At 45.0% G+C, this 15,270-nt stretch overlaps 1 protein-coding gene across 2 annotated transcripts in view; it reads right to left on the bottom strand.

The window, feature by feature from the left end:
- Positions 1 to 15,270, bottom strand: part of SIN3A (SIN3 transcription regulator family member A) — a 173,174-nt gene that overhangs the window by 139,141 nt on the left and 18,763 nt on the right. For both annotated transcript variants that reach the window (XM_029574814.1, XM_029574813.1), the window contains exon 2: positions 2,286 to 2,506. In XM_029574814.1, coding sequence (XP_029430674.1) covers positions 2,286 to 2,474 — 189 coding nt within the window. In that variant the 5' untranslated portion in view covers positions 2,475 to 2,506. The remainder of the gene's footprint in view (positions 1 to 2,285; positions 2,507 to 15,270) is intronic.

The raw sequence follows: 15,270 nt of genomic DNA, 5'->3' as shown, positions 1-15,270 counted from the left end.
AAAGTATAATCCCCCTAGGGACCATAGGGATTCTCATCCTCACTGTAAGCCACAGGGTAATGGTCCCTAGATGCAGGCACTGATAGAACTGGATAGGGACAGCAGGCCTCGGCATCTCTGCCGGCATCGGTGGAGCTTCCTCCTCTGAGGAACTAGCAATGACCACCGTATCAGTAGGGGAGAGACCTCAGTGCCCTGCTGGGCACAGATGCTGTCCCAGGATTCGGCACAGAGTCGGTAATGCACCAATGAGCACATTGAGCTTCTCTAGAAACAGTTCAAGGACAGGTAGCACTGGGTCCGGTGCCATCTGTGCCACAGAACCGAAACCCTGCAGTGCCCAGTCCACCACTAGCTGGACTCAGTGCACCAGCTACTCCTCGAACTTTGCCAATGCCAACACCAACAGAGGAAGGGTAGCTGGATCCTCTAGGTGGATCGGTGATTGGCATCAAGACCGGTGAAGACAGAGGGGACCCCTGGCACTGATGAAGGATTGGCACTCCTCGCTGCATGTTTGCTTTGGGAGCATCGTAGCAAAATCCAGTACATCAACGTGGACCAGCACCAATGTTTCTTCGGCTTCCCTCGATACTCAGCCTGGTCCTTCCCCAGTGCAGAACTCAATGACGAGAAACCAGACAGACATTCTCGGCCTAAAGGAGATAGATGATGGTCAGTATCCAGTACCTCTATCCACCAGCATAGACAGTCCTGCCGACTTTGATGGATGGGTCCAATCGGCACGGCTCCTTGGTTCTTCGATATTGATGCCACCAATGCCAATGGTTCAGACTTCTTCACCATAAAGCTCCTCCACCTTGTCAAGTCGAAGCAGACATTCCTTCGGGGTCATCTGAGCAATCCCGGATGTCATGCAATGCCCCTAGGCAGAGGCTATATCTCATGTGGGGACATCGCCAAAAACCGGACATGGCCATGATGGATGAAACAAAAAGGGCACAATTCAAAGGCGATGGTGGTGCACCATTGGCCAGGGAGCATCAATGTGCTGCCACCATGGGAAATAGATCGCGAAAGGAAACCTTACCCAAATTGCTGAAAACCCTGACTAGGTGATACTACGGGAGGGCACAGAGAGAGACCTAGCGACGGAATAACGAAGAAAAAATTTGAAAAAAAAAATTTTTAAGTTTTCCACAAGGCCAAAAATAGACAAAGTGAGCTCACTCATCACGAGGCTTACAGCTCCACAAAAAGAGTCTGGAGAGGGACTTACTGTGGACGTGTGATATAGGGCATGCTCAGTATGCCTAGTCTAGAAACTTTGACTTAAGATTTTCACATCTGTGCTCCATCTGATGATGTCACCCATGGAGGAGGACTACCATTCTGCTTGTCCTCAGAGAATGCAATTTCTATGTCTAGAGAGATTTATATGCTGGTCTTCCTCATGGAATAGGATATGTATTTGCAAATTTTAAGTTTTTGCACTTACGAGTTTACTGTTGTGTCCCACTTAGAACTGTGGATGGGGCAGGCTAGAAATCGTTTTCTATAAATAAAATGATAGACCATTTGGTCTTTATCTGCTGTCATTACTATGTTACTATGTCAAATAAAAAAAAAAAAAAAAAATCACACAACTATGTGTCCCTAATCAAAACAGTGAAAATGCAGGAAAATATAGAATCCAGTGAGCAAAAACAAAATCACCCACAACAAATCAACATTGCCACCCCCCCCCCTTTTTTTTTTTAATGGATTCATTAAAACCTGCACAGGACAAGATATAGAAACAAAATGACTATGGAAAAAAAAAAAGGCAAAACACCAATATATCAGAAAAAACCCTCATCCCCCAATGTGGAAAAATCCCAAACACACTGTACTCAGTTCATTCAAACTATTTACTAAATGCTTTGTCCCATTCTGTGTCTATGGCAAAAGAGCTTAGTAAATGACCCCTTTTGATATTCCGTTTCAGTTGGCCAAAATTTCATTTCAAAGAGAAAATATCTTTTACCAAAAAAAGGAAACCGACCTGATTCGATATGTCTATCGAGAATGTCGGTATATAAAAATTCTAAATAAATAAATAAATAAAAGGAGAAAAATCAGGCAAAGAAACCAAAGTCTAATTTCTCTAAAATATGCACATATCAAAGCCATGTCCAACCAACAGCAAGCCATGAAAAGTCATTTTAAATGGGGCTGCTCCCTGAGGAAATAAACGGGAAAGCACGGACTATTACCGCTCTACCAAACCAGGGTCCCAGCAGTGAAACCCTGGACACTCCTCTCACTCTAGAGAAAACACATACCTGATAGCTGGGAGTTACTGAGTATTGAATTCCCGTGGCAGTCTGCATGGCCTCTGAGACAGCTTCATATACAGGAGGCGCCGGCGCGAGCACACGGTGCTGGTGTTGAAAGACGTCCGTGCTACTAGCAATACGGCGCTGCTGTGCCGGGTACACAGGCAACTCCTGCTCATCTGATCGCCGCTTCATTTTGAAATCATAGTCAGGCACGTGTTACAAACCTGGAGAAATAAAGCCAACACACAGACAGCCTGGTTAGCTTATAGTTTAACTAGACAGCAATACAGTGATGTGTTTTTTTCGCTTAATAAAAAGAGAGCTATTACTTACCTGATAATTTCATTTTCTTTAATGAAGACAGGTTAATCCACGACCAGCGAGTTATGCACCTCTACCAGCAGACTGAGATGGAGCAACGCTGACGTCCTGGTATATATACTCCCGCACTGAAATCCACCCACCAGTATTCTCTGCAAAAGCCAACTGTGGACAACTAAACAATACATGATCATAACTTAACAGACAACCATTCAAGCACTCAGTTAACAGAAAACTGAGCTCAGACAAGAAATGTAATATCACTAATCTAGGGACTGGATCTAAACACTTTTACCAGTAATCCCCAGAAATGCAGCCACTCAGGAGGACTATAGCACCACCATCTGGCAGCCAAGGGCAGAAAGGTGGATTAACCTGTCTTCATTAAAGAAAAGGAAATTATCAGGTAAGTAGTAGTTTCTCCTCTCTCCTAGCATTCAGCAGATTTTTCCACAAGTGGGATGTACCAAAAGCTACTCCCAAGCACGGCAGGAGGTTACCAGCAGGAAGGCTGCGTCCTCCCGGGCATGCACGTCCAGGCGGTAATGCCTGGGAAAGGTGTGTAAGGAGACCCATGTCGCAGCGCGGCAAATCTTGACGGACGACAATCTAGTTTCTGCCAGTGACACTGCCTGAGCCCTAACCTGACTAGGCAACAACTGCTCAGCATCCACATACACGGCTGTGATAACCTCCTTAATCCAGCGGGCTATCATAGCCCGTGACGCTGGCTCACCCCGTTTACCCCTACCATGGAGTATAAACAGCCGGTCCATCTTCCTGAGAGATTTAGAAACCTCCAAATAGCTCATGATACGCCGCTTGACATCCAAAGTCTAACGGATGATATTCATTCACGTCTCTCTCTCTCCAATGTTGGCAGGGAAACAGATTGATTCAAGTGAAAATTCGAGACCATCTTTGGCAAAACAGACAGAACAGTTCACAACTGGACCGCCCTGGAGTCACTTGCAGGAACTGTTCCCGGCAAGATAGAGCCTGCAGTTTGGAAACTCTACGTGCAGAACACTGTTCTCAAAATTAAGTAATCTCAAGGACAGGCTAGGCAATGGTTGAAAGGTGAGACCCGCCAGAAAATCCAGCACCAGCAACGAGGGATGAAGATGCTTCACCCATTTCAAGAACCAGGCCACATCCGGATGGATTGACAAGGGTTCACCATTCAGCTGACCTTGGAAACAGGCCAAGGCCACCACATATACCTTCAAGGAATTAAAGGCCAAGCCCTTAATCAACCCATCCTGCAAAAAAAAAAAAAAGAAAAAACAGATCTTAACCGAAGGAGGATGAACCTCTTGTCCTTCACACACTCAAACCAAACCTGAACATAGGCTAAGGAAGTGGAGAACTTTCGCACTCAAAACAAGGTGGAATCACAGCAGTGGAATATCCATGCTCTAGCAACTGAACCCTCTCAAGGGCCATATCGTAAGACAAAACAAAGTTGAATCTTCATGAAGAATAGCCCCTGTCGTAGCACATCCCTGTAGTCCAGTAATTGGAAAGGAGAGTCCACCAGGAGCCTCCACAGACCTGAATACCACATCCTCCTGGGCCAATCTAGCGCCACCAAAACACCAACCCCTTGTCTCTCTTGATCCTCCGAATAATTCTGCCCAACATAAGCCATGGGGAAAAGGCATATAAAAGCTTGCCTTCCGGCCACTCCTGCACAAGGGCATCTATGCCCAAGACTTCAGATCTCTCCTGCGACTGAAGAGAGGAACCTTAGCATTGTGTGATGTCACCAGCAAGTCTAGAAAATGGGAGGCCCCAGCAGCCCTCTATGAGCTATAATGCTTCATTTAACAGTTTTCATTCTCCTGGATATTGACTTTGTCTGCTGAGGAAAGTTGGCTCATACATTGCCTTTTCCTGCAATGTGTGAGGCTGAAATCTCCTGAAGATGTACTTCCGCCCATTCCATGAGTTGGGCTATTTCCTGCGACACATGCTGGCCTTGGTTTCTCCCTGGCAATTCATGTAAGCCACCGTCAACGCACTGTCCACATCATTTGGACCACTCGACCCTACAAGCGGGCGATGAATTGCAAGAATGCCAACCAAACGGCACAGCTTCCAGCTGATTGATGCTCCAGATAGACTCCACTGTATTCCAGCACCCCTGCACTGTCAACTCTTGAAAGTGGGCCCCCCAACGCTGGAGGCTCACATCTGTCGTGAGTACTAGCCAGCCCAGTGTTTGTAGGGGGAACATCCTTAGATGATTTGCTTGCAACCACCACTGCAGCTGGATGCTGATCTCTGCCAGTAACTGAAGCTTTATCAAATAGTCCTGAGGCTGTGGTCTCCAACGTGCAAGCAATGTGCACTGAAGAGGATACATATGTGCCCTTGCCCACGGAACCACATCTAGGATGGCTGCCATCAACCTGAGCACCTGTAGATAAGACCACACCAATCAGGCGTATTGTTTCTGTCAACAGTCGCACCTGCACCATCGGGTTTCCAAATACGGATCTCCAGAAGAACACCCTTCCTTGCTTTGTATCAAAACACACATCAATATACTCCAGTGTCTGAGATGGCTACAGATTGCTCTTGGCCATGTTCACCACCCAATCTAGTTCCTATAGAAAGGAGATCACCTTGCACGAGGCCTGAAGACTCTCTTTCATGCTCTTGGCCTGAATTAGTAAATCGTTTAAGTATGGGTGGACCAGAATGCCATACCTTCTCAACACTGCCACTACCACCACCCTGACCTTGGAGAAGGTTCTGGGCGCAGTGACCAAACCGAAGGGTCTCTCTTAAATAGGTCACCCCAAAACAGGAAAACAGTTGATGCTCTATCCCGATCGGAAAACACAGATACGACTGACAATTCCAGAGACTTAAAAAGCTCCCCCAACTGTACTATCATTATCACCGAACATAAGGTTTCCATGCAGAAGAGAGTCAACTCCCTTGAGATCCAGAATTGAGCGAAAGAACCTCCTTCTTGGGTACAACAAGATAATGGAATATCAGTCCATATTTTCTTGTGACTTTGGCACTGGGATCCAGCCCACAGGCTAAGGAGCCTTGACAACATGCCTGTCTCTTCTGCGAAAAGCTGCGGGAAGACGCCATGCAAAAAAGTGTTCCGAGGAACACTAAGAAACTCCAGGGCATAGCAGTCTCTCATCACCTCCAGACCCACCTCAGATTTAAAAAAAAAAAAAAAAAAAAAGGCTAGCACACCATCATTGAAAGGGCGTCAGGGAGCACTGCCGCTCGAGCCCACGCCCCATCTGGGCTACCTGGGACAGAGACCTACCTAAAGGTTGAGCGCCCTCAGAAGCTGATCCTCTGTAGTGTCAAAAACATTTGAAACCCCTAGCATGACCTCTTCTACCAAACAAAAGCGGTGCCTGAATTTTATCTTCATATAAATGAGGAACCCGAGACTCACCCCACTTATTGGTCATTTTTTCCAACCGACTCCCAAAAAAATGTGATCCTTTAAAAGGCAATTTCGTAAGATTAGACTGAAATTGTATCGGCCGACCAATTCCTCAGCCATAGCTGACATCTGGCCGCTATCGCCAAAGCCACTCCTCTGGCAGAAGAACGGACCAGATCGCAGCCCCAAAGAATGCAGCTGCCAGTTCCATCACTTCCCTGGAATTCAAACCACACTCATCAACTTCCTGAGAGAGAAGCAAGCAAGAGTGAGCCACCAGGGAGCAGCAAGAGGCCATCTGCAATTCGTTGCCACAGCCTCAATGGCCTGCTTAAAGGATAGCCTCAATTCTCCTATCCTGCGCATCCTTCAATGCTGCTTCCCCTTTACAGAGATAATTGTCCACTTGGTGACGGCACACACCAGCACATCCACTTTCAGAAGGCTCAACTGTTCTCTCACTGCCAGATCCAAGGGGTACAGCACTTCTAAGGAATATCCCCCTTTTAAAATTAGCTTACGGGGTGCCCTATTCAAGATCAATCAATTCTTGAATAGCATTCATAATGTGGAAGCAACATGATGCTTTACACAAAGAAACTAAAATGGGATTCTTCTTTGGCACAGTCATTGAATCATGGCACCCCCAGCATCTTCAGTATCTGGGAGATCAGAGCTAGCAACTCATCTCTATGAAAGAAACAATGTTCTATACAGCTCCAACCCCAGAGGAATGTCTCCATCCTCCTGGAAGTAAAGATCGCCTTCATCATCTGTGCCTGGTGCCACAGCAGGTCTAAATGTACTTCAATGCTTACCCATAGCACCAGGCATGTGGGGGATACACAGACTGTGATCCTGAACTCTTAGGTTTGGCCGGCTTCGCTGACTGTGCCTGAAGAAAAAAAAACACAAAAAACAGTAGCCCATGAAAAAATTCCACCCAAGAAAGGGCAGAAGGATCCATAACAAAACCAGGAGGAGTCTATCCTGAGGGACACTGAGATCTTTTATTCCTATCTTCCGGTAGCCGAGGTACTGGGGATTCACCTCATTTGCTAACTTCTCCAATTCGCTTCCGAACAAGAGAGATCCTTTAAAGGGCATTCTTCTTTGGTTCCCTTTAGAAGTTGTGTCAGCAGACCAATTCCGTAGCCATAGTTGTCTTCTGGTTGCCACTACCGAGGCTACGCCTCTGGCCAAGGTACGCACCAGGTCTGAGGTCGTATCCGTCAGGAAGACTGCTGCAGGTTCCATCGTCTCACCGGTATATGTTCCGGAGTTATTTGTTTCTCTCGAGAGGAGCAAGCAGGAATGTGCCACCAGTGCACAGCAGGAAGCAATCTGCAGTGTCATTGCTGTTGCGAAGGCCTGCTTAAGGATGGATTCTAATTGTCTGTCCTTCAGTGCAGCCCCTCCCTCAACGGGAATCGTTGCTCGCTCAGACAGCACAGACCATGGCGTCCACTTTCGGGAAACGCAGGCGTTCCTTGGTCACTGGTTCTAGAGGGTATAGGGCTTGCAAGGCCTGACCCCCTTTAAAGCTGGCCTCCGGGGCATCCCATTCCAGGTCAATCAGTTCCTGGATGGTTTCCATCATTGGGAAGTAGCATGAGGCTTTACGTAGGGACACCACGATGGGGTTCTTCTTTGGTTCCACCATTGGGTCCGTGCCTAGAATACCCAGTCTGGGAAATAAGGGCTGGTAATTCATCCTTGTGGAAGAAGCAAAGCATGGTTTGGTATGGTTCCAGGCCTGGAGGAATTTCTCCTTCTTCCAGGGAGTTTCCATCATCATCTGAGGTGTCTGGGTCCCTGTCCAAGAAATTCTTGTTTAGGCAAGGCACGTCTCAAGGCATCCAAGCAGGGCCAGGAGGATCTTGTACTTCTGGTAGGGGTTGAGCCTGGGCGCAGCTGGGGCTGATTGCGCCTAGGGGAGGGACCCTTAGGTTTCACCGCAGGAGAGCGGGGCTCCATCTCCTTTAAGGTAAAATTTTTTTTCTTTCTTCTTTGCTGTATTTGTTAACACTATTCTAGTGTGTGGGATAGTGTCCGCATCTGTTAGGAGACAGAGATACTGAAGAGCTGAGGTTACTGCAGGGGTATATCTAGAGTGACGTCAGCTCCCATCTGCTAGCAGAAGAGCACATAACCCACTGGTCCTGAGTCCATCTGGCTACACGCTAGGAAAGTACAGTGTTACAAACCATTACTTTCAGCGCTATACAAATTTTAAACTCCAGCATTAAAATTTCCACATGCCACAGAAAGGTGCTACAAGTCTTTCAATGAGTATGATCAGCTGCTAATGGCATTCGGACAACACTGAATCCAACATACTTTAGAAATTATTTTTAAAAATATGTGTTGGCCACAAGGACAATGGGGGAAGCTGGTCCTACGGATGGATTTAGGATTTTTGCCATCCCTGGGCATTTTTGGTGTTCACACCCTCTACTGTAAGAGTCCGTTTCAGGACAGCAGAGGACTGTTGTCTGCTGAAGAGATTCAGCAGAGCACGTAGACAGCAAATCTTAACCAACCTTTTGCTCAAATATGTTTGCTGCCCTCAAAGGCATAATGGGTGCCTACTGACAAATCCAGGGCTGGTTGTTTCCCTTACAGTAGGAACAATTTTGGGGGCTGTAAGAATCAGTACTAAGTTTAGCAAGGGGGGGGGGGAGGTGTTACACTCTCCCATGCTTAAAAAAAACAAACTCAATGTAATAAGATGATATGCACTGCACCCAGTAGTTACAAAAAAAAAAAAAAGTTAAAAAATGATATATACTTTTCACTTTCATCACTGAAGTTTACATAGTAAACAATTAACTACCATTTTAACATTTTACTTAAAAAAAAAAACAAAAAAAAAAACCAAACAAACCCCACAGTAGTAACTTTCATACTTCTAATTGAAATAACTGCAAATTAAACCTTTACTTCACCTCGGTGAGGGGAGAGCTTAGCTCTAAGGGAAAGTGAGCTACTTTTTAGCACACTTTGCTTCATTAGAAGTTATTCCATAGAAAAGTTAGTTCTTACCTAATAATTTCCTTGAGTACAGCCAGGCCAGGCACGTAAGGCCTGGCTGTACTCAAAACAGGCAGGTACGCATGTGGGTGGGACGCGTAGAAGGGTTTGGGAAAGGGGCGGGCCAGCACCATTAGGCACGATCCCACTGAAACATGCGCCAGGAGCCAACCGATCCGCGCAAGTTGCTGCTGCTCCAGAGAGCAGGTAATTTCAAAACAAAAAAAGTGTAGGGTAGTTAGCTGGGTTTTAGGAGTCGGGTTTAGTAGGGGAAAAGGGAGGCACGTTAGGAGCAGACTGGGAGGTAACAGGTAACAGGGCCTATCACATCGCCACGCGGATCTAATGAAATCCCACCTACTTACGTGCGCGAAATAAAATCGTACGCGCGCGTAGCAGATTTTATAACACGCGCGCATGGATCTCATGCTGCCCTCAGTCTGCCAGTAGTGTAAGGAACAAGCTAAGAAACATTTTTACTACACTAAAAAAAAAAAAAAAAAAAAAAAAAAAAAACTTTCCCTCATTCCCCACCCCAGCCAAAACCAGAAGGCTTCTCCAAGGGAGAAAAACAAAAAAACAGGAAATGAAACAGACACAAATGTTACCAAGGAATGCAGGCTATTCACTTAAACATCTAGTGCACACAAACAGTTGTTCTGAAAATTAATAAAGGAGAATAATCCACTAATCTGGCTGGACTCAAGGAAAGAAAATCAGCAACTAAGAAGTCAATATCTCCTCTCTCTTTAGTCCAGATTCATGGGATGTACCCAAGCTCTCTCTCTATTGGTTGAGACAGTGCCAAGCCTGCTCTCAAGATTTCCAGACAAGAGCACTTTAAACAAGAAAGCAGGGAAAATCAGGTCCCCATGCTACAAGCCTTCAATGGCAACAGCTGATGAAATTTTGTCCACAAAGCCACCTGCACCATGGGGTAGAGCATGCCCTCAATTTCCTGGGATGCAAGCCTTCCCCACCACCACTCCGCGCTATCAATGCCTTTGGAATGCTTCCCACCCTTCTAGAATCGCTAAACCAAAGAAATAAAACTATTAGTGACCTGTAATTATAGCAGAATTGAGCACACTCCTCCCGAGTCCCACTGAAAGGCAGGGAGACATACCCTCTGGTTAAGAAGGAAAGAAAATGCAAAGCTATCTTAGGAAGGAACTAAGAGAATCTATACTGCCTCATCTGAAGAACCCACAAAAGGGACCTTTATACAAGAGAGCCAAAATTCATCTGGTGGAACAGATCGTTACCAGAAAACAGCACCTTAAGAATAAGCAGCTTAAGCAATGTCTCTTAGACTCAAAAGGATGATCAATCAGGTAGGACACCACAAAGCTCTGATTCCAGGGAAGCACTGATTATCTCACCAAAGGCCGAATATGCTTCATTTCCTGAAGAAAACAAGACACATTCAAATGAGATGATAAAGGTCTGCCCATCAATCAGCCTCTGTAACAGGGAACCACTGTTACCTGCGCCTCTGGGAGTTAAGGGCCAACCTTTATCCAATCCCCCTCCAGGAATTCCAAGATAGCAAGACTCAAAGCTCCTTTAGCCAAGATCTTCCTAAATCGAGCACCAAGCCTCAAACAACTTCCAGACTCTCACATATTCCAAAAATGTGAACATTTCCCTGGATCACAAAAAGGTATTTTCTTTTTTTGTTGAAATAATTTTTATTGATGTATCACAAACAAAGACATCAAATACAGCAATAATCAAATAAAACAGCACAACACAAAAAGGAAAGAAAAAATATTAACAAAGAAACCAAAATAGCAAAGTATCCACCACAATTATGACATCAGAGGAGCAAAGCAGCTTAAACGAAAAAGAATATACCAGATACTAGGAACTAAACAAAAAGGTATTTTCAACCTTTTGAGAATCTCTCCTGTCCGACAGATAAGCCCAGTTCACATACTAAGAGCTCCCAATTGACCAAAGCGCTATCAATCTGACTATCCCCTGGTGCTCGGAAATCTTCTTCAAGAGATTCATAAACCAGCCAGTCTTGAATCAGAGCATCCAAACCGGCTGAGCCCTTCACACTTCTTCGACTGAAATATCTTCACAACAGAGTCCACCACTGGTTCTCCTCATTTGGACACAATCTGGGAAAATGCTTCCTGGTGCAGTCTGTTACAACTGAGAAAGTCATCTTGTACCTTCTCTACTCCCACAAAAAAAAGGGCAGCAGAGCGCCCTTTTTCCATGCTTCTCTGCTCAAACTAATCGCAGAGCTCTCTCTTCTGCCACATGTAGACACCACACCCCACACCTTACCTTGGGGAATCACATATGCCATCGACATAGCATTGGCTGACAAGATCCTGATTACCAGACCCAGAAGATCAGAAGCAAACTAAAAGGAGAGCCTTCCCTATCACCCTGGTTTCCGACCGATGGATCATTTGGCTTCTTCCAGATTCCAAGAGCCTTTAGTCACTATACACTGAGCACCCCAGTCCCAGAGACTGCATCAGAGGTCACCATTATCCAAAACGGGAGTAAGTTTCAAGATCCACTCCCACTGTCAAGTTCTTACATACTACCTAACAAAAGCAAAACTCTCTCAAACATACATCTGGGACTAAGACCACGTTGCAAGCAAGTCCTTCTGCAAGGGTGTCATGTGCACCCTTGCCCAAGGAACTACATCCAAGGCAGCTGTCATGGATCTCTGAATCCTTGGTTCTGCATCTATCAGATCTTTATCTTTCAACCTGCCTCAGCCTTCTCCGGTTTCAAACCAAACCCCCCCATGTACTCCAGGGATCAATAAGTAGTAAGATGCTCTTGCTCAAATTAGAAAACCAGTTCAGATCCTGCAAAAAAAAAAAAAAGAAGCATAACTTTGGTCGTCATCAATATGCTTTCCTGAGCCAACTTCAGTAAGATTACCAAAAGATCATAGAAACATAATTGCAGAAAGAGAGACTGTATGGCCCACCTAGCCTGCCCATCTGTCCAATTAATTTAGCAGTATAATTCTCACCACTTCCTTAGAGAACCCCTACATTTATGCTTTCTTGAATTCTGATACTATTTTTGTCTCCACCACTTCCTCTGGGTGGCTGTTCCACAAATCAATCTCCCTCTCTGTAAAGAAATATTTTCTAAGAATGCTCGAGTCTATCCCCTTTCAACCTCATCGGATGACCACTTTTTCTAGAGCTTTATTTTTTTTATAATATTTTATTCTTGGAAAGATATAAAACATGTTGTAACATACCATCTATTCCAACACAAATTTTCAGAGATTTAGAATACTTATAACACACGAGCCTCCTTTCTGTTGAAAAAGGCTCACTTCCTGTGCATAGATACCTTTTAGATATTTGAATGTCTCCATCTTATCTCTCCTATCTCACTTTTATTCTAGGGTATACACGTTTAGATCTTTAAGTCTAACCTCATATGCTTCAGAATGACAACCACCGACCATTTTAGTAGCCACCATCTGGACTGACTCAATCCTGTTTATATCTTTTTGAAGGTGCGGTCTCTAGAACTGTACACAGTATTCCAAGTGAGGTCTCACCAGGCTCCTATACTGGGGCAATATCACCTCCCTTTTTCTGCTGACCATTCCTCTCCCTATGCAACCAAGCATCTTTCTGGCTTTTGCTGTCACTTTATCCACCTGTTTGGCCAACTTAAGATCATCAGATACAATTACCATTCTTCCTTTGTGCTTAGACGAATTTCACCTCCAATACAGTACCTTTCCCTTTTGTATCCTAAATGCATTATTCTGCATTTTTATAGCTTGGACATAGTGACCAAAACAGAGCTGGTCACGATGTCTTCTTGGGTAAGCTGGTGACTTCTGATGCCCCCCATGCGTTCACCAGCTCTTCTAAATTTTCTCCACAAAGATTTCCCTATAAGGAATGTTTAGTCCACCTTGCCTTGGAAACTGTAACTGCTCATTAGTTAGCAAACAGGCAGCTACAATGGAAACAACACTCCTAGCTGAAGAAGGACGGACCAAAGTCACATGAGGCATCTGGAAAGAAAAAAAAAAAAGAGCTGCCGCCTCTGGTGTCATTTGAGCTACATCCTCCAGGTTCATCCCCCCACATTCTAAGGAACTTTTTTGTACTTGCAGAGACAAACATAATCCTACTCTAGCAACAATACTACTGCACACTGCCGCCTACAGCACCAAACCAGCATACCTGAGGGCAGAGCCCCCTTCCACAGGAATAGTGGTCCTACTAGTGAAAGCAGAAAACAAGGGCATCCTCCTGAAGAAATTCCTGATCCAGGAGGGGATAGAGTTGCTTACCTGTAACAGGTGTTCTGCAAGGACAGCAGGACGTTAAGTCCTCACACATGGGTGACATCATCGGTTTGAGCTCAATCCAGAACTTTGATCTCAAAGATTCTAGAGCTTTCAAACACGCCCTACTGAGCATGTGCAGCTGTAGTTATCACCCTGCCCCCTAGGCAGAATCCCTCAAGTCTATGATATAGCTCATACATGGAGAAGCCAAATCTCAGGGGAGGTGTGTGGGTTTCGTGAGGACTAATATCCTGCTGTCCTCTGAGAAAACCTGTTACTGGTAAGCAACTTTGCTTTCTTCACCAGGCCTCAGCTCACAGCATGAGATGCTTGACTGCTGGAGACAAAGAATACTGGAAGGCTTAGGTCAGTATGGGGGCCTATAAGGGATGGATATCTGCAAACCCTGTTAGTCTGTTTTCATCTGCTGGTGAGGAGGCAACCCATGCATCTGGGTTGATCTGGATGGATGAAGAGGAAATATAGGTTATCATGCATTTGACAAAGGTAACTTTTTTCCTGCATCTGTTTTAATGACTTGTATACTATACAAGAATGTCGGTATATAAAAATTAAAAATAAATAAATACATTTGTAATGGAATGTGTACTAAAACTTACTGCATTGGGAAGTAATTTTATCACATAAAAACTACACACTAAACCTAGTACATTTTACCATACTGGCCCCTGACAGGCCTCATTTCATGATATAATTTTGGAACGGCAAGAAGCATAAGGCTGTTTCTAAATTCATGGGCGAGGAGGTGAAGATTAAAAAGGCTTGTGATAGATGGAAAGAACCTCACTCTTTATGACTCAAGGCACATCAAGATACCCCACTAATCACCGAGTAAACTTTTAGTTTTGGACTGTTTAGTTTTAAAGCTTCCAATCTAATACATAGCATTCAAGAGAGAGAGAGGGAGAGGGAGAGACTAGCCATAATGCCCTCACACTAGATAGGTATTTATCTCTCTATGGGAGGCCTACCTAGGAACCAGAGGTGAGGTTTAGGTATTAGTGTAGTGGTTAGGGGCCACTTTGACATTCAAAGTGATACGTACGAACAGAATAGTGCACTCTTGTGAACATTTGATGACCCTCATAAGAACATAAGAAAATGCCATACTGGGTCAGACCAAGGGTCCATCAAGCCCAGCATCCTGTTTCCAACAGTGGCCAATCCAGGCCATAAGAACCTGGCAAGTACCCAAAAACTAAGTCTATTCCATGTAGCCATTGCTAATGTCAGTGGCTATTCTCTAAGTGAACTTAATAGCAGGTAATGGACTTCTCCTCCAAGAACTTATCCAATCCTTTTCTAAACACAGCTATACTAACTGCACTGACCACATCCTCCTCCTCGGAATGAGGAAACTCACCCTAAGATGAGATGTGTGCAGTGTTCTCTCAACCTAGCTTGATGTTACCCAGGTAGAGAGTTGAGAGAACACTGCACACATCTCATCTTAGGGTGAGTTTCCTCATTCAGAGGGTCATCAAATGTTCACAAGAGTGCACTGTTCTGTTCGTACGTCTCACTTTCGGGCCAATACAGTAAAAATCACGCGGGAGAGCACACAGGCCACTGTGCGTGCAATTCACTAAATTAAATTTAAATTAGGCCCGGCGGTAAAAAAAAGGCGCTAGGGACACTAGCGCGTCCCTAGCGCCTCTTTTTAGACAGGAGCGGCGGCTGTCAGCGGGTTTGACAGCCGATGCTCAATTTTGCCGGCGGTTCTTGAGCCCGCTGACAGCCACGGGCTCGGAAACCGGACGCCAGCAAAATTGAGCGTCCGGTTTTCAACCTGCGAGCCACGGCCGATTTCAAATTTTTTTATTTTTTTTTTTTTTAACTTTTTGTAACTTTCGGGACCTCAGACTTAATATCGCCATGAT

The sequence above is a fragment of the Rhinatrema bivittatum genome, chromosome 13, assembly GCF_901001135.1.
Source record: "Rhinatrema bivittatum chromosome 13, aRhiBiv1.1, whole genome shotgun sequence".
In the NCBI taxonomy this organism is placed as follows: domain Eukaryota; kingdom Metazoa; phylum Chordata; class Amphibia; order Gymnophiona; family Rhinatrematidae; genus Rhinatrema; species Rhinatrema bivittatum.
Note: the sequence above shows the minus strand (reverse complement) of the source record. Positions and strands in the feature narration are given on the sequence as shown.